The 23,846-nt window shown below is 52.8% G+C and overlaps 1 protein-coding gene across 1 annotated transcript in view; it reads left to right on the forward strand.

Moving 5' to 3' along the window:
* The first annotated feature begins 622 nt into the window (after positions 1-622).
* The window catches only part of LOC129833674 (coagulation factor X-like), a 48,507-nt gene continuing 25,283 nt past the window's right edge, over positions 623-23,846 (forward strand). The window contains exons 1-2 of the mRNA XM_055898411.1: positions 623-783; positions 1,620-1,802. Of these exons, the coding sequence (XP_055754386.1) occupies positions 1,712-1,802 (91 nt within the window). The 5' untranslated portion in view covers positions 623-783; positions 1,620-1,711. The remainder of the gene's footprint in view (positions 784-1,619; positions 1,803-23,846) is intronic.

Here is a 23,846-nt window from a genome sequence, read left to right on the forward strand (position 1 = left end):
GAAGAAGCCTACATAGAACCATAGGATAATATTAACGATGTGTATAAACACTGGATGACTGACAGGGGGCGCTGTTTTGAAGCGACTACGAATCCATTTTAGTATTTCTCCTCCAGTGTAAAATTAGTATTTCTCCTCCAGTGTAAAATTAGTATTTCTCCTCCAGTGTAAAATTAGTATTTCTCCTCCAGTGTAAAAAAAGATTTTGGAAGCTATAGAAATGCATTTATTGACATTTACATTCATTTTTTGCCATGTATATTCTACTACAGACACCTTAATACATACTTTTACATTATATTATGTGAACTAAACATACAAATAAAGTACATTTTTTAGAGAGTAATAATGTTACTGTCCCAACTAGGAAAAAAACAACGAATGCATGTAATTTTGTCCTTGAAGCATTGGAGAAGAAGTGCATATTGGAGTACCAATATGGCAGCGGCATCAAACCTCTCAATGGCCAGTACATACAGTAGCATCAACAATCCATGGTCGGGTTACAGTAGAACGGACCAATACAGTATATAGTAGCCTACATACAGTATTTGTATTAATGGCTTTGAATAAAGTATCCAAGACCGCCCTCACGTGGTTGATTACACACGTCGCAGTGGCCTGAAAAAGCAACATTGGAGTGTGATGCTGTCAACCTCTATTGCGATCTCAGAGCCGAGGATCCACACGGTGAACTGCGTGTCGGGACCAGAGAGAGAACCAACCGAACAGGCATCTGTCATCCTTCTCATTCCGCCAAAGCCCCGGTTGAAGTCCGACGCGGTAGGTTACCGTGCATTTTTTACCGTTCTAATCATCATGCGTTTTGCCGCGCCCTGAATAGCGGTCCATCTCTCCAATAATGGGATACGCGTTGCGATTTAGGTAGCATAATATAGCGTGGATGCATGATAGGCCTCTATATTTTTAAGTGTCGTTTAAGATCCATACATTCCTATGTTTTTAGCAGTTTGTGGTAGCCCAAGCTTTTCCAGCATCATGTCAGATTAGTCTGGTCGTGTCATATGTTGTTTTATAGCCGACAGCAGCATCATCCACAACATCAACCAGTTCATATTCATGTTGGACTAAATATAAACACACAGGCCTGTTTTGTGTTGTTTGTTCTGTTACAGTCAATCTATTAAAATAACTATGTGATTAGGCTTAATACCAATGAACGTAGTTTGTTTTTGGGTGTTTGATGTTATCCCTCTTTGTTGTTTATGATTGTAAATGGATGAAACAACAATAAACTGGGTATGGTACCACACGATGGCAGCATTGTAACCAAGTCCAGGGGTTCTTTAGGAAATGCGTTGTCACTGTTCTGATGGGATCATTTGATGTCTTAACTCTATTAAACAAACAGGTTGTTGATTTTGAGGTATTTTTACATAGAGAGAGAGGAAGCTGCAAGACTGAAGTTTAAGATGTTAATGATGATCCCAAGATCCAAAAGCTTTTAACAACAATTCGTCTTCATCCTCTTGTTTTGTAGGTTACTCTGATCCTGCACATAAAATGACCCGGTCTCTTTGAAGCTCATCCTGGCAGAAAGTTATGTCATCTGTGTCAGAATGTGGGAATCTCTGAACTCTGGTCCTTGTTGTTTTTAGGTGTGAACTTTGAACTCTGCTGAGGTGAGCTGGCAGGATTAGACAGACATACAGCCAGACAGACTCAGACAGACTATCCTCTAGCTGCCACCATGGGCTACCTAGCCACCACTGCCACCCTGCTTTCCTTACTGCTACTGGGAGCTGTGACGGCCAGACTGGACACTAAAAACACCAAGACAGGTAAGGGACCAGGGACACGATGCTGCTGGCTGATGGCCCTGAGCAACACATTTGATATTTTAGTCATTTAGCAGATGCTCTTATCCAGAGTGACTTACAGGAGTAATTACAGTAGGGTTATGTACCTTGCTCTAGGGCACTTTCACCTAGTTGGCTCGGGGAATCGAACCAGCGACCTTTCGGTTTCTGGCACAACGCACTTAACCATTACGCTTCCTGCTGCCCACAACAAAACGGCACAGAGGGACTTTCCTAGGATGGTTATTTTCCCTGGATGGCCAATCCAGCCAGTAATGAAAACGAATTATTTAGAGGGCTCACTGGGTTTCAAAGCACTTAACATTGAAAGGAGGAACTGGCATCCACTAGACAGGGAAGGGGCCGGTTTATCCACTAGACAGGGCACCAAGACAGGGAAGGGGCCTGTTTACCCACTAGACAGGGCACCAGGACAGGGAAGGGGCCGGTTTATCCACTAGACAGGACACCAAGACAGGGAAGGGGCCTGTTTATCCAGTAGACGGGACACCAGGACAGGGAAGGGGCCTGTTTATCCACTAGACGGGACACAAAGACAAGGAAGGGGCCTGTTTATCCACTAGACGGGACACCAAGACATGGAAGGGGCCTGTTTATCCACTAGATAGGACACAAAGACAGGGAAGGGGCCTGTTTATCCACTAGACGGGACACCAGGACAGGGAAGGGACCTGTTTATCCACAAGACAGGACACAAAGACAAGGAAGGGGCCTGTTTATCCACTAGACGGGACACCAGGACAGGGAAGGGACCTGTTTATCCACTAGACAGGACATCAGGACAGGGAAGGGGCCTGTTTATCCACAAGACAGGACACAAAGACAAGGAAGGGGCCTGTTTATCCACAAGACAGGACACAAAGACAAGGAAGGGGCCTGTTTATCCACAAGACAGGACACAAAGACAAGGAAGGGGCCTGTTTATCCACTAGACGGGACACCAGGACAGGGAAGGGACCTGTTTATCCACTAGACAGGACACCAGGACAGGGAAGGGGCCTGTTTATCCACTAGACGGGACAACAAGACAAGGAAGGGGCCTGTTTATCCACAAGACAGGACACCAGGACAGGGAAGGGGCCTGTTTATCCACTAGACAGGACACCAGGACAGGGAAGGGGCCTGTTTATCCACAAGACAGGACACAAAGACAAGGAAGGGGCCTGTTTATCCACTAGACGGGACACCAGGACAGGGAAGGGACCTGTTTATCCACTAGACAGGACACCAGGACAGGGAAGGGGCCTGTTTATCCACAAGACAGGACACAAAGACAAGGAAGGGGCCTGTTTATCCACTAGACAGGACACAAAGACAAGGAAGGGGCCTGTTTATCCACTAGACGGGACACCAGGACAGGGAAGGGACCTGTTTATCCACCAGACAGGACACAAAGACAAGGAAGGGGCCTGTTTATCCACAAGACAGGACACCAGGACAGGGAAGGGGCCTGTTTATCCACAAGACAGGACACAAAGACAAGGAAGGGGCCTGTTTATCCACTAGACGGGACACCAGGACAGGGAAGGGGCCTGTTTATCCACAAGACAGGACACAAAGGCAAGGAAGGGGCCTGTTTATCCACAAGACAGGACACAAAGACAAGGAAGGGGCCTGTTTATCCACTAGACGGGACACCAGGACAGGGAAGGGACCTGTTTATCCACTAGACGGGACACCAGGACATGGAAGGGGCCTGTTTATCCACTAGACGGGACACCAGGACAGGGAAGGGACCTGTTTATCCAGTAGACAGGACACAAAGACATGGAAGGGACCTGTTTATCCAGTAGACAGGACACCAGGACAGGGAAGGGGCCTGTTTATCCACTAGATAGGACACCAAGACATGGAAGGGGCCTGTTTATCCAGTAGACAGGACACCAGGACAGGGAAGGGGCCTGTTTATCCAGTAGACAGGACACCAAGACAGGGAAGGGACCTGTTTATCCAGTAGACAGGACACCAAGACAGGGACGGGGCCTGTTTATCCAGTAGACAGGACACAAAGACATGGAAGGGGCCTGTTTATCCACTAGACAGGACACCAGGACAGGGAAGGGACCTGTTTATCCACTAGACAGGACACCAAGACAGGGAAGGGGCCTGTTTATCCACTAGACAGGGCACCAGGACAGGGAAGGGACCTGTTTATCCACTAGAAAGGACACCAAGACAAGGAAGGGGCCAGTTTATCCACTAGACAGGACACCAAGACATGGAAGGGGCCTGTTTATCCACTAGACAGGACACCAGGACAGGGAAGGGGCCTGTTTATCCACTAGACAGGGCACCAGGACAGGGAAGGGACCTGTTTATCCACTAGACGGGACACCAGGACATGGAAGGGGCCTGTTTATCCACTAGACGGGACACCAGGACAGGGAAGAGACCTGTTTATCCAGTAGACAGGACACAAAGACATGGAAGGGACCTGTTTATCCAGTAGACAGGACACCAGGACAGGGAAGGGGCCTGTTTATCCACTAGATAGGACACCAAGACATGGAAGGGGCCTGTTTATCCACTAGACAGGACACCAGGACAGGGAAGGGGCCTGTTTATCCAGTATACAGGACACCAAGACAGGGAAGGGGCCTGTTTATCCACTAGACAGGGCACCAGGACAGGGAAGGGACCTGTTTATCCACTAGACAGGACACCAAGACAAGGAAGGGGCCTGTTTATCCACTAGACAGGACACCAAGACATGGAAGGGGCCTGTTTATCCACTAGACAGGACACCAGGACAGGGAAGGGGCCTGTTTATCCACTAGACAGGGCACCAGGACAGGGAAGGGGCCTGTTTATCCACTAGACAGGACACAAAGACAAGGAAGGGGCCTGTTTATCCAGTAGACAGGACACCAGGACAGGGAAGGGGCCTGTTTATCCAGTAGACAGGACACCAAGACAGGGAAGGGGCCTGTTTATCCAGTAGACAGGACACCAGGACAGGGAAGGGGCCTGTTTATCCACTAGACAGGGCACCAGGTCAGGGAAGGGACCTGTTTATCCAGTAGACAGGACACCAGGACAGGGAAGGGGCCTGTTTATCCACTAGACGGGACACCAGGACAGGGAAGGGGCCTGTTTATCCACTAGACGGGGCACCAGGACAGGGAAGGGACCTGTTTATCCACTAGACAGGACACCAGGACAGGGAAGGGGCCTGTTTATCCACTAGACAGGACACCAAGACATTTAAGGGGCCTGTTTATCCACTAGACAGGACACCAGGACAGGGAAGGGGCCTGTTTATCCACTAGACAGGGCACCAGGACAGGGAAGGGGCCTGTTTATCCACTAGACAGGACACAAAGATAAGGAAGGGGCCTGTTTATCCAGTAGACAGGACACCAGGACAGGGAAGGGGCCTGTTTATCCAGTAGACAGGACACCAAGACAGGGAAGGGGCCTGTTTATCCAGTAGACAGGACACCAGGACAGGGAAGGGGCCTGTTTATCCACTAGACAAGACACCAGGACAGGGAAGGGACCTGTTTATCCACTAGACAGGACACCAAGACAGGAAAGGGGCCTGTTTATCCACTAGACAGGGCACCAGGACAGGGAAGGGACCTGTTTATCCACTAGACGGGACAACAAGACAGGGAAGGGGCCTGTTTATCCACTAGACAGGGCACCAGGACAAGGAAGGGACCTGTTTATCCAGTAGACAGGACACCAGGACAGGGAAGGGGCCTGTTTATCCACTAGACGGGACACCAGGACAGGGAAGGGGCCTGTTTATCCACTAGACGGGACACCAGGACAGGGAAGGGGCCTGTTTATCCACTAGACGGGACACCAGGACAGGGAAGGGACCTGTTTATCCAGTAGACAGGACACAAAGACATGGAAGGGACCTGTTTATCCAGTAGACAGGACACCAGGACAGGGAAGGGGCCTGTTTATCCACCTGATAGGACACCAAGACATGGAAGGGGCCTGTTTATCCAGTAGACAGGACACCAGGACAGGGAAGGGGCCTGTTTATCCAGTAGACAGGACACCAAGACACGGAAGGGACCTGTTTATCCAGTAGACAGGACACCAAGACAGGGACGGGGCCTGTTTATCCAGTAGACAGGACACAAAGACATGGAAGGGGCCTGTTTATCCACTAGACAGGACACCAAGACAGGGAAGGGACCTGTTTATCCACTAGACAGGACACCAAGACAGGGAAGGGGCCTGTTTATCCAGTATACAGGACACCAAGACAGGGAAGGGGCCTGTTTATCCACTAGACAGGGCACCAGGACAGGGAAGGGACCTGTTTATCCACTAGACAGGACACCAAGACAAGGAAGGGGCCTGTTTATCCACTAGACAGGACACCAAGACATGGAAGGGGCCTGTTTATCCACTAGACAGGACACCAGGACAGGGAAGGGGCCTGTTTATCCACTAGACAGGGCACCAGGACAGGGAAGGGGCCTGTTTATCCACTAGACAGGACACAAAGACAAGGAAGGGGCCTGTTTATCCAGTAGACAGGACACCAGGACAGGGAAGGGGCCTGTTTATCCAGTAGACAGGACACCAAGACAGGGAAGGGGCCTGTTTATCCAGTAGACAGGACACCAGGACAGGGAAGGGGCCTGTTTATCCACTAGACAGGGCACCAGGTCAGGGAAGGGACCTGTTTATCCAGTAGACAGGACACCAGGACAGGGAAGGGGCCTGTTTATCCACTAGACGGGACACCAGGACAGGGAAGGGGCCTGTTTATCCACTAGACGGGGCACCAGGACAGGGAAGGGACCTGTTTATCCACTAGACAGGACACCAGGACAGGGAAGGGGCCTGTTTATCCACTAGACAGGACACCAAGACATTTAAGGGGCCTGTTTATCCACTAGACAGGACACCAGGACAGGGAAGGGGCCTGTTTATCCACTAGACAGGGCACCAGGACAGGGAAGGGGCCTGTTTATCCACTAGACAGGACACAAAGATAAGGAAGGGGCCTGTTTATCCAGTAGACAGGACACCAGGACAGGGAAGGGGCCTGTTTATCCAGTAGACAGGACACCAAGACAGGGAAGGGGCCTGTTTATCCAGTAGACAGGACACCAGGACAGGGAAGGGGCCTGTTTATCCACTAGACAAGACACCAGGACAGGGAAGGGACCTGTTTATCCACTAGACAGGACACCAAGACAGGAAAGGGGCCTGTTTATCCACTAGACAGGGCACCAGGACAGGGAAGGGACCTGTTTATCCACTAGACGGGACAACAAGACAGGGAAGGGGCCTGTTTATCCACTAGACAGGGCACCAGGACAAGGAAGGGACCTGTTTATCCAGTAGACAGGACACCAGGACAGGGAAGGGGCCTGTTTATCCACTAGACGGGACACCAGGACAGGGAAGGGGCCTGTTTATCCACTAGACGGGACACCAGGACAGGGAAGGGGCCTGTTTATCCACTAGACGGGACACCAGGACAGGGAAGGGACCTGTTTATCCAGTAGACAGGACACAAAGACATGGAAGGGACCTGTTTATCCAGTAGACAGGACACCAGGACAGGGAAGGGGCCTGTTTATCCACCTGATAGGACACCAAGACATGGAAGGGGCCTGTTTATCCAGTAGACAGGACACCAGGACAGGGAAGGGGCCTGTTTATCCAGTAGACAGGACACCAAGACACGGAAGGGACCTGTTTATCCAGTAGACAGGACACCAAGACAGGGACGGGGCCTGTTTATCCAGTAGACAGGACACAAAGACATGGAAGGGGCCTGTTTATCCACTAGACAGGACACCAAGACAGGGAAGGGACCTGTTTATCCACTAGACAGGACACCAAGACAGGGAAGAGGCCTGTTTATCCACTAGACAGGGCACCAGGACAGGGAAGGGACCTGTTTATCCACTAGACAGGACACCAAGACAAGGAAGGGGCCTGTTTATCCACTAGACAGGACACCAAGACATGGAAGGGGCCTGTTTATCCACTAGACAGGACACCAGGACAGGGAAGGGACCTGTTTATCCAGTAGACAGGACACCAGGACAGGGAAGGGACCTGTTTATCCACTAGACAGGACACCAAGACAAGGAAGGGGCCTGTTTATCCACTAGACAGGACACCAAGACATGGAAGGGGCCTGTTTATCCACTAGACAGGACACCAGGACAGGGAAGGGGCCTGTTTATCCACTAGACAGGGCACCAGGACAGGGAAGGGGCCTGTTTATCCACTAGACAGGACACAAAGACAAGGAAGGGGCCTGTTTATCCAGTAGACAGGACACCAGGACAGGGAAGGGACCTGTTTATCCAGTAGACAGGACACCAAGACAGGGAAGGGGCCTGTTTATCCAGTAGACAGGACACCAGGACAGGGAAGGGGCCTCTTTATCCACTAGACAGGACACCAGGACAGGGAAGGGACCTGTTTATCCACTAGACAGGACACCAAGACAGGAAAGGGGCCTGTTTATCCACTAGACAGGGCACCAGGACAGGGAAGGGACCTGTTTATCCAGTAGACAGGACACCAGGACAGGGAAGGGGCCTGTTTATCCACTAGTCGGGACACCAGGACAGGGAAGCGGCCTGTTTATCCACTAGACGGGGCACCAGGACAGGGAAGGGGCCTGTTTATCCACTAGACAGGACACCAGGACAGGGAAGGGACCTGTTTATCCACTAGATAGGACACCAAGACAGGGAAGGGGCCTGTTTATCGACTAGACAGGGCACCAGGACAGGGAAGGGACCTGTTTATCCAGTAGACGGGACAACAAGACAGGGAAGGGGCCTGTTTATCCACTAGATGGGACACCAGGACAGGGAAGGGGCCTGTTTATCCACTAGACGGGACACCAAGACATGGAAGGGTTCTGTTTATCCAGTAGACAGGACACCAGGACATGGAAGGGGCCTGTTTATCCACTAGACAGGACACCAGGACAGGGAAGGGGCCTGTTTATCCACTAGATAGGACACCAAGACATGGAAGGGGCCTGTTTATCCAGTAGACAGGACACCAGGACAGGGAAGGGGCCTGTTTATCCAGTAGACAGGACACCAAGACACGGAAGGGACCTGTTTATCCAGTAGACAGGACACCAAGACAGGGACGGGGCCTGTTTATCCAGTAGACAGGACACCAAGACAGGGAAGGGGCCTGTTTATCCACTAGACAGGACACCAAGACAGGGAAGGGGCCTGTTTATCCACTAGACAGGGCACCAGGACAGGGAAGGGACCTGTTTATCCACTAGACAGGACACCAAGACAAGGAAGGGGCCTGTTTATCCACTAGACAGGACACCAAGACATGGAAGGGGCCTGTTTATCCACTAGACAGGACACCAGGACAGGGAAGGGACCTGTTTATCCAGTAGACAGGACACCAGGACAGGGAAGGGACCTGTTTATCCACTAGACAGGACACCAAGACAAGGAAGGGGCCTGTTTATCCACTAGACAGGACACCAAGACAAGGAAGGGGCCTGTTTATCCACTAGACAGGACACCAAGACATGGAAGGGGCCTGTTTATCCACTAGACAGGACACCAGGACAGGGAAGGGGCCTGTTTATCCACTAGACAGGGCACCAGGACAGGGAAGGGGCCTGTTTATCCACTAGACAGGACACCAAGACAGGGAAGGGGCCTGTTTATCCAGTAGACAGGACACCAGGACAGGGAAGGGGCCTCTTTATCCACTAGACAGGACACCAGGACAGGGAAGGGACCTGTTTATCCACTAGACAGGACACCAAGACAGGAAAGGGGCCTGTTTATCCACTAGACAGGGCACCAGGACAGGGAAGGGACCTGTTTATCCAGTAGACAGGACACCAGGACAGGGAAGGGGCCTGTTTATCCACTAGTCGGGACACCAGGACAGGGAAGCGGCCTGTTTATCCACTAGACGGGGCACCAGGACAGGGAAGGGGCCTGTTTATCCACTAGACAGGACACCAGGACAGGGAAGGGACCTGTTTATCCACTAGATAGGACACCAAGACAGGGAAGGGGCCTGTTTATCGACTAGACAGGGCACCAGGACAGGGAAGGGACCTGTTTATCCAGTAGATGGGACAACAAGACAGGGAAGGGGCCTGTTTATCCACTAGATGGGACACCAGGACAGGGAAGGGGCCTGTTTATCCACTAGACGGGACACCAAGACATGGAAGGGTTCTGTTTATCCACTAGACAGGACACAAGAACAGGGAAGGGGCCTGTTTATCCACTAGACAGGACACTAAGACAGGGAAGGTGCCTGTTTATCCACTAGACAGGGCACCAGGACAGGGAAGGGACCTGTTTATCCAGTAGACAGGACACCAAGACAGGAAAGGGGCCTGTTTATCCACTAGACAGGGCACCAGGACAGGGAAGGGACCTGTTTATCCAGTAGACAGGACACCAGGACAGGGAAGGGGCCTGTTTATCCACTAGTCGGGACACCAGGACAGGGAAGCGGCCTGTTTATCCACTAGACGGGGCACCAGGACAGGGAAGGGGCCTGTTTATCCACTAGACAGGACACCAGGACAGGGAAGGGACCTGTTTATCCACTAGATAGGACACCAAGACAGGGAAGGGGCCTGTTTATCGACTAGACAGGGCACCAGGACAGGGAAGGGACCTGTTTATCCAGTAGACGGGACAACAAGACAGGGAAGGGGCCTGTTTATCCACTAGATGGGACACCAGGACAGAGAAGGGGCCTGTTTATCCACTAGACGGGACACCAAGACATGGAAGGGTTCTGTTTATCCACTAGACAGGACACAAGAACAGGGAAGGGGCCTGTTTATCCACTAGACAGGACACTAAGACAGGGAAGGTGCCTGTTTATCCACTAGACAGGGCACCAGGACAGGGAAGGGGCCTGTTTATCCACTAGACGGGACAACAAGACAGGGAAGGGGCCTGTTTATCCACTAGACGGGACACCAAGACAGGGAAGGGTCCTGTTTATCCACAAGACAGGGCACCAGGACAGGGAAGGGACCTGTTTATCCAGTAGACAGGACACCAGGACAGGGAAGGGGCCTGTTTATCCACTAGACGGGACACCAGGACAGGGAAGGGGCCTGTTTATCCACTAGACGGGACACCAGGACAGGGAAGGGGCCTGTTTAACCACTAGACGGGACACCAGGACAGGGAAGGGACCTGTTTATCCAGTAGACAGGACACAAAGACATGGAAGGGACCTGTTTATCCAGTAGACAGGACACCAGGACATGGAAGGGGCCTGTTTATCCACTAGACAGGACACCAGGACAGGGAAGGGGCCTGTTTATCCACTAGATAGGACACCAAGACATGGAAGGGGCCTGTTTATCCAGTAGACAGGACACCAGGACAGGGAAGGGGCCTGTTTATCCAGTAGACAGGACACCAAGACACGGAAGGGACCTGTTTATCCAGTAGACAGGACACCAAGACAGGGACGGGGCCTGTTTATCCAGTAGACAGGACACCAAGACAGGGAAGGGGCCTGTTAATCCACTAGACAGGACACCAAGACAGGGAAGGGGCCTGTTTATCCACTAGACAGGGCACCAGGACAGGGAAGGGACCTGTTTATCCACTAGACAGGACACCAAGACAAGGAAGGGGCCTGTTTATCCACTAGACAGGACACCAAGACATGGAAGGGGCCTGTTTATCCACTAGACAGGACACCAGGACAGGGAAGGGACCTGTTTATCCAGTAGACAGGACACCAGGACAGGGAAGGGACCTGTTTATCCACTAGACAGGACACCAAGACAAGGAAGGGGCCTGTTTATCCACTAGACAGGACACCAAGACATGGAAGGGGCCTGTTTATCCACTAGACAGGACACCAGGACAGGGAAGGGGCCTGTTTATCCACTAGACAGGGCACCAGGACAGGGAAGGGGCCTGTTTATCCACTAGACAGGACACAAAGACAAGGAAGGGGCCTGTTTATCCAGTAGACAGGACACCAGGACAGGGAAGGGACCTGTTTATCCAGTAGACAGGACACCAAGACAGGGAAGGGGCCTGTTTATCCAGTAGACAGGACACCAGGACAGGGAAGGGGCCTCTTTATCCACTAGACAGGACACCAGGACAGGGAAGGGACCTGTTTATCCACTAGACAGGACACCAAGACAGGAAAGGGGCCTGTTTATCCACTAGACAGGGCACCAGGACAGGGAAGGGACCTGTTTATCCAGTAGACAGGACACCAGGACAGGGAAGGGGCCTGTTTATCCACTAGTCGGGACACCAGGACAGGGAAGCGGCCTGTTTATCCACTAGACGGGGCACCAGGACAGGGAAGGGGCCTGTTTATCCACTAGACAGGACACCAGGACAGGGAAGGGACCTGTTTATCCACTAGATAGGACACCAAGACAGGGAAGGGGCCTGTTTATCGACTAGACAGGGCACCAGGACAGGGAAGGGACCTGTTTATCCAGTAGACGGGACAACAAGACAGGGAAGGGGCCTGTTTATCCACTAGATGGGACACCAGGACAGGGAAGGGGCCTGTTTATCCACTAGACGGGACACCAAGACATGGAAGGGTTCTGTTTATCCACTAGACAGGACACAAGAACAGGGAAGGGGCCTGTTTATCCACTAGACAGGACACTAAGACAGGGAAGGTGCCTGTTTATCCACTAGACAGGGCACCAGGACAGGGAAGGGACCTGTTTATCCAGTAGACAGGACACCAGGACAGGGAAGGGGCCTGTTTATCCACTAGTCGGGACACCAAGACAGGAAAGGGACCTGTTTATCCAGTAGACAGGACACCAGGACAGGGAAGGGACCTGTTTATCCACTAGACAGGACACCAAGACAGGAAAGGGGCCTGTTTATCCACTAGACAGGGCACCAGGACAGGGAAGGGACCTGTTTATCCAGTAGACAGGACACCAGGACAGGGAAGGGGCCTGTTTATCCACTAGTCGGGACACCAGGACAGGGAAGCGGCCTGTTTATCCACTAGACGGGGCACCAGGACAGGGAAGGGGCCTGTTTATCCACTAGACAGGACACCAAGACATGGAAGGGGCCTGTTTATCCACTAGACAGGACACCAGGACAGGGAAGGGACCTGTTTATCCAGTAGACAGGACACCAGGACAGGGAAGGGACCTGTTTATCCACTAGACAGGACACCAAGACAAGGAAGGGGCCTGTTTATCCACTAGACAGGACACCAAGACAAGGAAGGGGCCTGTTTATCCACTAGACAGGACACCAAGACATGGAAGGGGCCTGTTTATCCACTAGACAGGACACCAGGACAGGGAAGGGGCCTGTTTATCCACTAGACAGGGCACCAGGACAGGGAAGGGGCCTGTTTATCCACTAGACAGGACACCAAGACAGGGAAGGGGCCTGTTTATCCAGTAGACAGGACACCAGGACAGGGAAGGGGCCTCTTTATCCACTAGACAGGACACCAGGACAGGGAAGGGACCTGTTTATCCACTAGACAGGACACCAAGACAGGAAAGGGGCCTGTTTATCCACTAGACAGGGCACCAGGACAGGGAAGGGACCTGTTTATCCAGTAGACAGGACACCAGGACAGGGAAGGGGCCTGTTTATCCACTAGTCGGGACACCAGGACAGGGAAGCGGCCTGTTTATCCACTAGACGGGGCACCAGGACAGGGAAGGGGCCTGTTTATCCACTAGACAGGACACCAGGACAGGGAAGGGACCTGTTTATCCACTAGATAGGACACCAAGACAGGGAAGGGGCCTGTTTATCGACTAGACAGGGCACCAGGACAGGGAAGGGACCTGTTTATCCAGTAGATGGGACAACAAGACAGGGAAGGGGCCTGTTTATCCACTAGATGGGACACCAGGACAGGGAAGGGGCCTGTTTATCCACTAGACGGGACACCAAGACATGGAAGGGTTCTGTTTATCCACTAGACAGGACACAAGAACAGGGAAGGGGCCTGTTTATCCACTAGACAGGACACTAAGACAGGGAAGGTGCCTGTTTATCCACTAGACAGGGCACCAGGACAGGGAAGGGACCTGTTTATCCAGTAGACAGGACACCAAGACAGGAAAGGGGCCTGTTTATCCACTAGACAGGGCACCAGGACAGGGAAGGGACCTGTTTATCCAGTAGACAGGACACCAGGACAGGGAAGGGGCCTGTTTATCCACTAGTCGGGACACCAGGACAGGGAAGCGGCCTGTTTATCCACTAGACGGGGCACCAGGACAGGGAAGGGGCCTGTTTATCCACTAGACAGGACACCAGGACAGGGAAGGGACCTGTTTATCCACTAGATAGGACACCAAGACAGGGAAGGGGCCTGTTTATCGACTAGACAGGGCACCAGGACAGGGAAGGGACCTGTTTATCCAGTAGACGGGACAACAAGACAGGGAAGGGGCCTGTTTATCCACTAGATGGGACACCAGGACAGAGAAGGGGCCTGTTTATCCACTAGACGGGACACCAAGACATGGAAGGGTTCTGTTTATCCACTAGACAGGACACAAGAACAGGGAAGGGGCCTGTTTATCCACTAGACAGGACACTAAGACAGGGAAGGTGCCTGTTTATCCACTAGACAGGGCACCAGGACAGGGAAGGGGCCTGTTTATCCACTAGACGGGACAACAAGACAGGGAAGGGGCCTGTTTATCCACTAGACGGGACACCAAGACAGGGAAGGGTCCTGTTTATCCACAAGACAGGGCACCAGGACAGGGAAGGGACCTGTTTATCCAGTAGACAGGACACCAGGACAGGGAAGGGGCCTGTTTATCCACTAGACGGGACACCAGGACAGGGAAGGGGCCTGTTTATCCACTAGACGGGACACCAGGACAGGGAAGGGGCCTGTTTAACCACTAGACGGGACACCAGGACAGGGAAGGGACCTGTTTATCCAGTAGACAGGACACAAAGACATGGAAGGGACCTGTTTATCCAGTAGACAGGACACCAGGACATGGAAGGGGCCTGTTTATCCACTAGACAGGACACCAGGACAGGGAAGGGGCCTGTTTATCCACTAGATAGGACACCAAGACATGGAAGGGGCCTGTTTATCCAGTAGACAGGACACCAGGACAGGGAAGGGGCCTGTTTATCCAGTAGACAGGACACCAAGACACGGAAGGGACCTGTTTATCCAGTAGACAGGACACCAAGACAGGGACGGGGCCTGTTTATCCAGTAGACAGGACACCAAGACAGGGAAGGGGCCTGTTAATCCACTAGACAGGACACCAAGACAGGGAAGGGGCCTGTTTATCCACTAGACAGGGCACCAGGACAGGGAAGGGACCTGTTTATCCACTAGACAGGACACCAAGACAAGGAAGGGGCCTGTTTATCCACTAGACAGGACACCAAGACATGGAAGGGGCCTGTTTATCCACTAGACAGGACACCAGGACAGGGAAGGGACCTGTTTATCCAGTAGACAGGACACCAGGACAGGGAAGGGACCTGTTTATCCACTAGACAGGACACCAAGACAAGGAAGGGGCCTGTTTATCCACTAGACAGGACACCAAGACATGGAAGGGGCCTGTTTATCCACTAGACAGGACACCAGGACAGGGAAGGGGCCTGTTTATCCACTAGACAGGGCACCAGGACAGGGAAGGGGCCTGTTTATCCACTAGACAGGACACAAAGACAAGGAAGGGGCCTGTTTATCCAGTAGACAGGACACCAGGACAGGGAAGGGACCTGTTTATCCAGTAGACAGGACACCAAGACAGGGAAGGGGCCTGTTTATCCAGTAGACAGGACACCAGGACAGGGAAGGGGCCTCTTTATCCACTAGACAGGACACCAGGACAGGGAAGGGACCTGTTTATCCACTAGACAGGACACCAAGACAGGAAAGGGGCCTGTTTATCCACTAGACAGGGCACCAGGACAGGGAAGGGACCTGTTTATCCAGTAGACAGGACACCAGGACAGGGAAGGGGCCTGTTTATCCACTAGTCGGGACACCAGGACAGGGAAGCGGCCTGTTTATCCACTAGACGGGGCACCAGGACAGGGAAGGGGCCTGTTTATCCACTAGACAGGACACCAGGACAGGGAAGGGACCTGTTTATCCACTAGATAGGACACCAAGACAGGGAAGGGGCCTGTTTATCGACTAGACAGGGCACCAGGACAGGGAAGGGACCTGTTTATCCAGTAGACGGGACAACAAGACAGGGAAGGGGCCTGTTTATCCACTAGATGGGACACCAGGACAGGGAAGGGGCCTGTTTATCCACTAGACGGGACACCAAGACATGGAAGGGTTCTGTTTATCCACTAGACAGGACACAAGAACAGGGAAGGGGCCTGTTTATCCACTAGACAGGACACTAAGACAGGGAAGGTGCCTGTTTATCCACTAGACAGGGCACCAGGACAGGGAAGGGACCTGTTTATCCAGTAGACAGGACACCAGGACAGGGAAGGGGCCTGTTTATCCACTAGTCGGGACACCAAGACAGGAAAGGGACCTGTTTATCCAGTAGACAGGACACCAGGACAGGGAAGGGACCTGTTTATCCACTAGACAGGACACCAAGACAGGAAAGGGGCCTGTTTATCCACTAGACAGGGCACCAGGACAGGGAAGGGACCTGTTTATCCAGTAGACAGGACACCAGGACAGGGAAGGGGCCTGTTTATCCACTAGTCGGGACACCAGGACAGGGAAGCGGCCTGTTTATCCACTAGACGGGGCACCAGGACAGGGAAGGGGCCTGTTTATCCACTAGACAGGACACCAGGACAGGGAAGGGACCTGTTTATCCACTAGATAGGACACCAAGACAGGGAAGGGGCCTGTTTATCGACTAGACAGGGCACCAGGACAGGGAAGGGACCTGTTTATCCAGTAGACGGGACAACAAGACAGGGAAGGGGCCTGTTTATCCACTAGATGGGACACCAGGACAGGGAAGGGGCCTGTTTATCCACTAGACGGGACACCAAGACATGGAAGGGTTCTGTTTATCCACTAGACAGGACACAAGAACAGGGAAGGGGCCTGTTTATCCACTAGACAGGACACTAAGACAGGGAAGGTGCCTGTTTATCCACTAGACAGGGCACCAGGACAGGGAAGGGACCTGTTTATCCAGTAGACAGGACACCAGGACAGGGAAGGGGCCTGTTTATCCACTAGTCGGGACACCAGGACAGGGAAGCGGCCTGTTTATCCACTAGACGGGGCACCAGGACAGGGAAGGGGCCTGTTTATCCACTAGACAGGACACCAGGACAGGGAAGGGACCTGTTTATCCACTAGATAGGACACCAAGACAGGGAAGGGGCCTGTTTATCGACTAGACAGGGCACCAGGACAGGGAAGGGACCTGTTTATCCAGTAGACGGGACAACAAGACAGGGAAGGGGCCTGTTTATCCACTAGACGGGACACCAAGACATGGAAGGGTTCTGTTTATCCACTAGACAGGACACAAGAACAGGGAAGGGGCCTGTTTATCCACTAGACAGGACACTAAGACAGGGAAGGTGCCTGTTTATCCACTAGACAGGGCACCAGGACAGGGAAGGGACCTGTTTATCCAGTAGACAGGACACCAGGACAGGGAAGGGGCCTGTTTATCCACTAGTCGGGACACCAGGACAGGGAAGCGGCCTGTTTATCCACTAGACGGGGCACCAGGACAGGGAAGGGGCCTGTTTATCCACTAGACAGGACACCAGGACAGGGAAGGGACCTGTTTATCCACTAGATAGGACACCAAGACAGGGAAGGGGCCTGTTTATCGACTAGACAGGGCACCAGGACAGGGAAGGGACCTGTTTATCCAGTAGACGGGACAACAAGACAGGGAAGGGGCCTGTTTATCCACTAGATGGGACACCAGGACAGGGAAGGGGCCTGTTTATCCACTAGACGGGACACCAAGACATGGAAGGGTTCTGTTTATCCACTAGACAGGACACAAGAACAGGGAAGGGGCCTGTTTATCCACAAGACAGGACACTAAGACAGGGAAGGTGCCTGTTTATCCACTAGACAGGGCACCAGGACAGGGAAGGGGCCTGTTTATCCACTAGACGGGACAACAAGACAGGGAAGGGGCCTGTTTATCCACTAGACGGGACACCAAGACAGGGAAGGGTCCTGTTTATCCACTAGACAGGGCACCAGGACAGGGAAGGGACCTGTTTATCCAGTAGACAGGACACCAGGACAGGGAAGGGGCCTGTTTATCCACTAGACGGGACACCAGGACAGGGAAGGGGCCTGTTTATCCACTAGACGGGACACAAAGACATGGAAGGGGCCTGTTTATCCACTAGACGGGACACAAGAACAGGGAAGGGGCCTGTTTATCCACTAGACAGGACACTAAGACAGGGAAGGGGCCTGTTTATCCACTAGACGGGACAACAAGACAGGGAAGGGGCCTGTTTATCCACTAGACGGGACACCAAGACAGGGAAGGGGCCTGTTTATCCACTAGACAGGGCACCAGGACAGGGAAGGGACCTGTTTATCCAGTAGACAGGACACCAGGACAGGGAAGGGGCCTGTTTATCCACTAGACGGGACACCAGGACAGGGAAGGGACCTGTTTATCCAGTAGACAGGGCACCAGGACAGGGAAGGGGCCTGTTTATCCACTAGACAGGACACCAGGACAGGGAAGGGACCTGTTTATCCACTAGATAGGACACAAAGACAGGGAAGGGGCCTGTTTATCCACTAGACAGGGCACCAGGACAGGGAAGGGACCTGTTTATCCACTAGACAGGACACCAGGACAGGAAAGGGGCCTGTTTATCCACTAGACGGGACACCAAGACATGGAAGGGGCCTGTTTATCCACTAGACAGGACACAAGAACAGGGAAGGGGCCTGTTTATCCACTAGACGGGACACTAAGACAGGGAAGGGGCCTGTTTATCCACTAGACGGGACAACAAGACAGGGAAGGGAACTGTTTATCCACTAGACGGGACAACAAGACATGGAAGGGGCCTGTTTATCCACTAGACCGGACACCAGGACAGGGAAGGGGCCTGTTTATCCACTAGACAGGACACCAAGACAAGGAAGGGACCTGTTTATCCACTAGACAGGACACAAGAACAGGGAAGGGTTCTGTTTATCCACTAGACGGGACACCAGGACAGGGAAGGGGCCTGTTTATCCACTAGACAGGACACCAGGACATGGTAAGGGGCCTGTTTATCCAGTAGACAGGACACCAGGACATGGTAAGGGGCCTGTTTATCCAGCAGACAGGACACCAGGACAGGGAAGGGGCCTGTTTATCCACTAGACGGGACACCAAGACATGGAAGGGGCCTGTTTATCCACTAGACAGGACACAAGAACAGGGAAGGGGCCTGTTTATCCACTAGACAGGACACTAAGACAGGGAAGGGACCTGTTTATCCACTAGACAGGACACCAGGACATGGTAAGGGGCCTGTTTATCCAGTAGACAGGACACCAGGACATGGTAAGGGGCCTGTTTATCCAGTAGACAGGACACCAGGACATGGGAAGGGGCCTGTTTATCCACTAGACAGGGCACCAGGACAGGGAAGGGACCTGTTTATCCAGTAGACAGGACACCAGGACAGGGAAGGGGCCTGTTTATCCACTAGACAGGGCACCAGGACAGGGAAGGGGCCTGTTTATCCACTAGACGGGACAACAAGACAGGGAAGTGGCCTGTTTATCCATTAGACGGGACACCAAGATAGGGAAGGGGCCTGTTTATCCACTAGACAGGGCACCAGGACAGGGAAGGAACCTGTTTATCCAGTAGACAGGACACCAGGACAGGGAAGGGGCCTGTTTATCCAGTAGACAGGACACCAGGACAGGGAAGGGGCCTGTTTATCCACTAGACGAGACACCAGGACAGGGAAGGGGCCTGTTTAACCACTAGACGGGACACCAGGACAGGGAAGGGACCTGTTTATCCAGTAGACAGGACACAAAGACATGGAAGGGACCTGTTTATCCAGTAGACAGGACACCAGGACAGGGAAGGGGCCTGTTTATCCACTAGTTAGGACACCAAGACATGGAAGGGGCCTGTTTATCCAGTAGACAGGACACCAGGACAGGGAAGGGGCCTGTTTATCCAGTAGACAGGACACCAAGACAGGGAAGGGACCTGTTTATCCAGTAGACAGGACACCAAGACAGGGACGGGGCCTGTTTATCCAGTAGACAGGACACAAAGACATGGAAGGGGCCTGTTTATCCACTAGACAGGACACCAAGACAGGGAAGGGACCTGTTTATCTACTAGACAGGACACCAAGACAGGGAAGGGGCCTGTTTATCCACTAGACAGGACACCAAGACAGGGAAGGGGCCTGTTTATCCACTAGACAGGGGACCAGGACATGGAAGGGGCCTGTTTATCCACTAGACAGGACACCAGGACAGGGAAGGGGCCTGTTTATCCACTAGACAGGGCACCAGGACAGGGAAGGGGCCTGTTTATCCACTAGACAGGACACAAAGACAAGGAAGGGGCCTGTTTATCCAGTAGACAGGACACCAGGACAGGGAAGGGGCCTGTTTATCCAGTAGACAGGACACCAAGACAGGGAAGGGGCCTGTTTATCCAGTAGACAGGACACCAGGACAGCGAAGGGACCTGTTTATCCGCTAGATAGGACATCAAGACAGGGAAGGGGCCTGTTTATCCACTAGACAGGGCACCAGGACAGGAAAGGGACCTGTTTATCCAGTAGACAGGACACCAGGACAGGGAAGGGGCCTGTTTATCCACTAGACGGGACACAAAGACATGGAAGGGGCCTGTTTATCCACTAGACGGGACACAAGAACAGGGAAGGGGCCTGTTTATCCACTAGACAGGACACTAAGACAGGGAAGGGGCCTGTTTATCCACTAGACGGGACAACAAGACAGGGAAGGGGCCTGTTTATCCACTAGACGGGACACCAAGACAGGGAAGGGGCCTGTTTATCCACTAGACAGGGCACCAGGACAGGGAAGGGACCTGTTTATCCAGTAGACAGGACACCAGGACAGGGAAGGGGCCTGTTTATCCACTAGACGGGACACCAGGACAGGGAAGGGACCTGTTTATCCAGTAGACAGGGCACCAGGACAGGGAAGGGGCCTGTTTATCCACTAGACAGGACACCAGGACAGGGAAGGGACCTGTTTATCCACTAGATAGGACACAAAGACAGGGAAGGGGCCTGTTTATCCACTAGACAGGGCACCAGGACAGGGAAGGGACCTGTTTATCCAGTAGACAGGACACCAGGACAGGAAAGGGGCCTGTTTATCCACTAGACGGGACACCAAGACATGGAAGGGGCCTGTTTATCCACTAGACAGGACACAAGAACAGGGAAGGGGCCTGTTTATCCACTAGACAGGACACTAAGACAGGGAAGGGGCCTGTTTATCCACTAGACAGGGCACCAGGACAGGGAAGGGGCCTGTTTATCCACTAGACGGGACACCAAGACAGGGAAGGGGCCTGTTTATCCACTAGACAGGACAACAAGACAGGGAAGGGAACTGTTTATCCACTAGACGGGACAACAAGACATGGAAGGGGCCTGTTTATCCAGTAGACAGGACACCAGGACAGGGAAGGGAACTGTTTATCCACTAGACGGGACACCAGGACAGGGAAGGGGCCTGTTTATCCAATAGACGGGACAACAAGGCAGGGAAGGGACCTGTTTATCCACTAGACAGGACAACAAGACAGGGAAGGGGCCTGTTTATCCACTAGACCGGACACCAGGACAGGGAAGGGGCCTGTTTATCCACTAGACAGGATACCAAGACAAGGAAGGGACCTGTTTATCCACTAGACAGGACACAAGAACAGGGAAGGGTTCTGTTTATCCACTAGACGGGACACCAGGACAGGGAAGGGGCCTGTTTATCCACTAGACAGGACACCAGGACATGGTAAGGGGCCTGTTTATCCAGTAGACAGGACACCAGGACATGGGAAGGGGCCTGTTTATCCACTAGACAGGGCACCAGGACAGGGAAGGGACCTGTTTATCCAGTAGACAGGACACCAGGACAGGGAAGGGGCCTGTTTATCCACTAGACAGGGCACCAGGACAGGGAAGGGGCCTGTTTATCCACTAGACGGGACAACAAGAGAGGGAAGGGGCCTGTTTATCCATTAGACGGGACACCAAGACAGGGAAGGGGCCTGTTTATCCACTAGACAGGGCACCAGGACAGGGAAGGAACCTGTTTATCCAGTAGACAGGACACCAGGACAGGGAAGGGGCCTGTTTATCCACTAGACGGGACACCAGGACAGGGAAGGGGCCTGTTTATCCACTAGACAGGGCACCAGGACAGGGAAGGGACCTGTTTATCCACTAGACAGGACACCAGGACAGGGAAGGGGCCTGTCTATCCACTAGACGGGACACCAAGACATGGAAGGGGCCTGTTTATCCACTAGACAGGACACAAGAACAGGGAAGGGGCCTGTTTATCCACTAGACAGGACACTAAGACAGGGAAGGGGCCTGTTTATCCACTAGACAGGGCACCAGGACAGGGAAGGGGCCTGTTTATCCACTAGACAGGGCACCAGGACAGGGAAGGGACCTGTTTATCCACTAGACGGGACACCAGGACATGGAAGGGGCCTGTTTATCCACTAGACAGGACATCAAGACATGGAAGGGGCCTGTTTATCCACTAGACAGGACACCAGGACAGGGAAGGGGCCTGTTTATCCACTAGACAGGACACCAAGACAGGGACGGGGCCTGTTTATCCAGTAGACAGGACACAAAGACATGGAAGGGGCCTGTTTATCCACTAGACAGGACACCAAGACAGGGAAGGGACCTGTTTATCCAGTAGACAGGGCACCAGGACAGGGAAGGGGCCTGTTTATCCACTAGACAGGACACCAGGACAGGGAAGGGACCTGTTTATCCACTAGATAGGACACAAAGACAGGGAAGGGGCCTGTTTATCCACTAGAAAGGGCACCAGGACAGGGAAGGGACCTGTTTATCCAGTAGACAGGACACCAGGACAGGAAAGGGGCCTGTTTATCCACTAGACGGGACACCAAGACATGGAAGGGGCCTGTTTATCCACTAGAGAGGACACAAGAACAGGGAAGGGGCCTGTTTATCCACTAGACAGGACACTAAGACAGGGAAGGGGCCTGTTTATCCACTAGACAGGGCACCAGGACAGGGAAGGGGCCTGTTTATCCACTAGACGGGACACCAAGACAGGGAAGGGGCCTGTTTATCCACTAGACGGGACAACAAGACAGGGAAGGGAACTGTTTATCCACTAGACGGGACAACAAGACATGGAAGGGGCCTGTTTATCCAGTAGACAGGACACCAGGACAGGGAAGGGAACTGTTTATCCACTAGATGGGACACCAGGACAGGGAAGGGGCCTGTTTATCCAATAGACGGGACAACAAGGCAGGGAAGGGACCTGTTTATCCACTAGACAGGACAACAAGACAGGGAAGGGGCCTGTTTATCCACTAGACGGGACACCAGGACAGGGAAGGGGCCTGTTTATCCACTAGACAGGACACCAAGACAAGGAAGGGACCTGTTTATCCACTAGACAGGACACAAGAACAGGGAAGGGGCCTGTTTATCCACTAGACGGGACACCAGGACAGGGAAGGGGCCTGTTTATCCACTAGACAGGACACCAGGACATGGTAAGGGGCCTGTTTATCCAGTAGACAGGACACCAGGACATGGTAAGGGACCTGTTTATCCAGTAGACAGGACACCAGGACATGGGAAGGGGCCTGTTTATCCACTAGACGGGGCACCAGGACAGGGAAGGGGCCTGTTTATCCACTAGACGGGACACCAAGACATGGAAAGGGCCTGTTTATCCACTAGACAGGACACAAGAACAGGGAAGGGGCCTGTTTATCCACTAGACAGGACACTAAGACAGGGAAGGGGCCTGTTTATCCACTAGACAGGACACCAGGACATGGTAAGGGGCCTG

This window comes from Salvelinus fontinalis, chromosome 34 (assembly GCF_029448725.1).
Source record: "Salvelinus fontinalis isolate EN_2023a chromosome 34, ASM2944872v1, whole genome shotgun sequence".
Lineage (NCBI taxonomy): Eukaryota > Metazoa > Chordata > Actinopteri > Salmoniformes > Salmonidae > Salvelinus > Salvelinus fontinalis.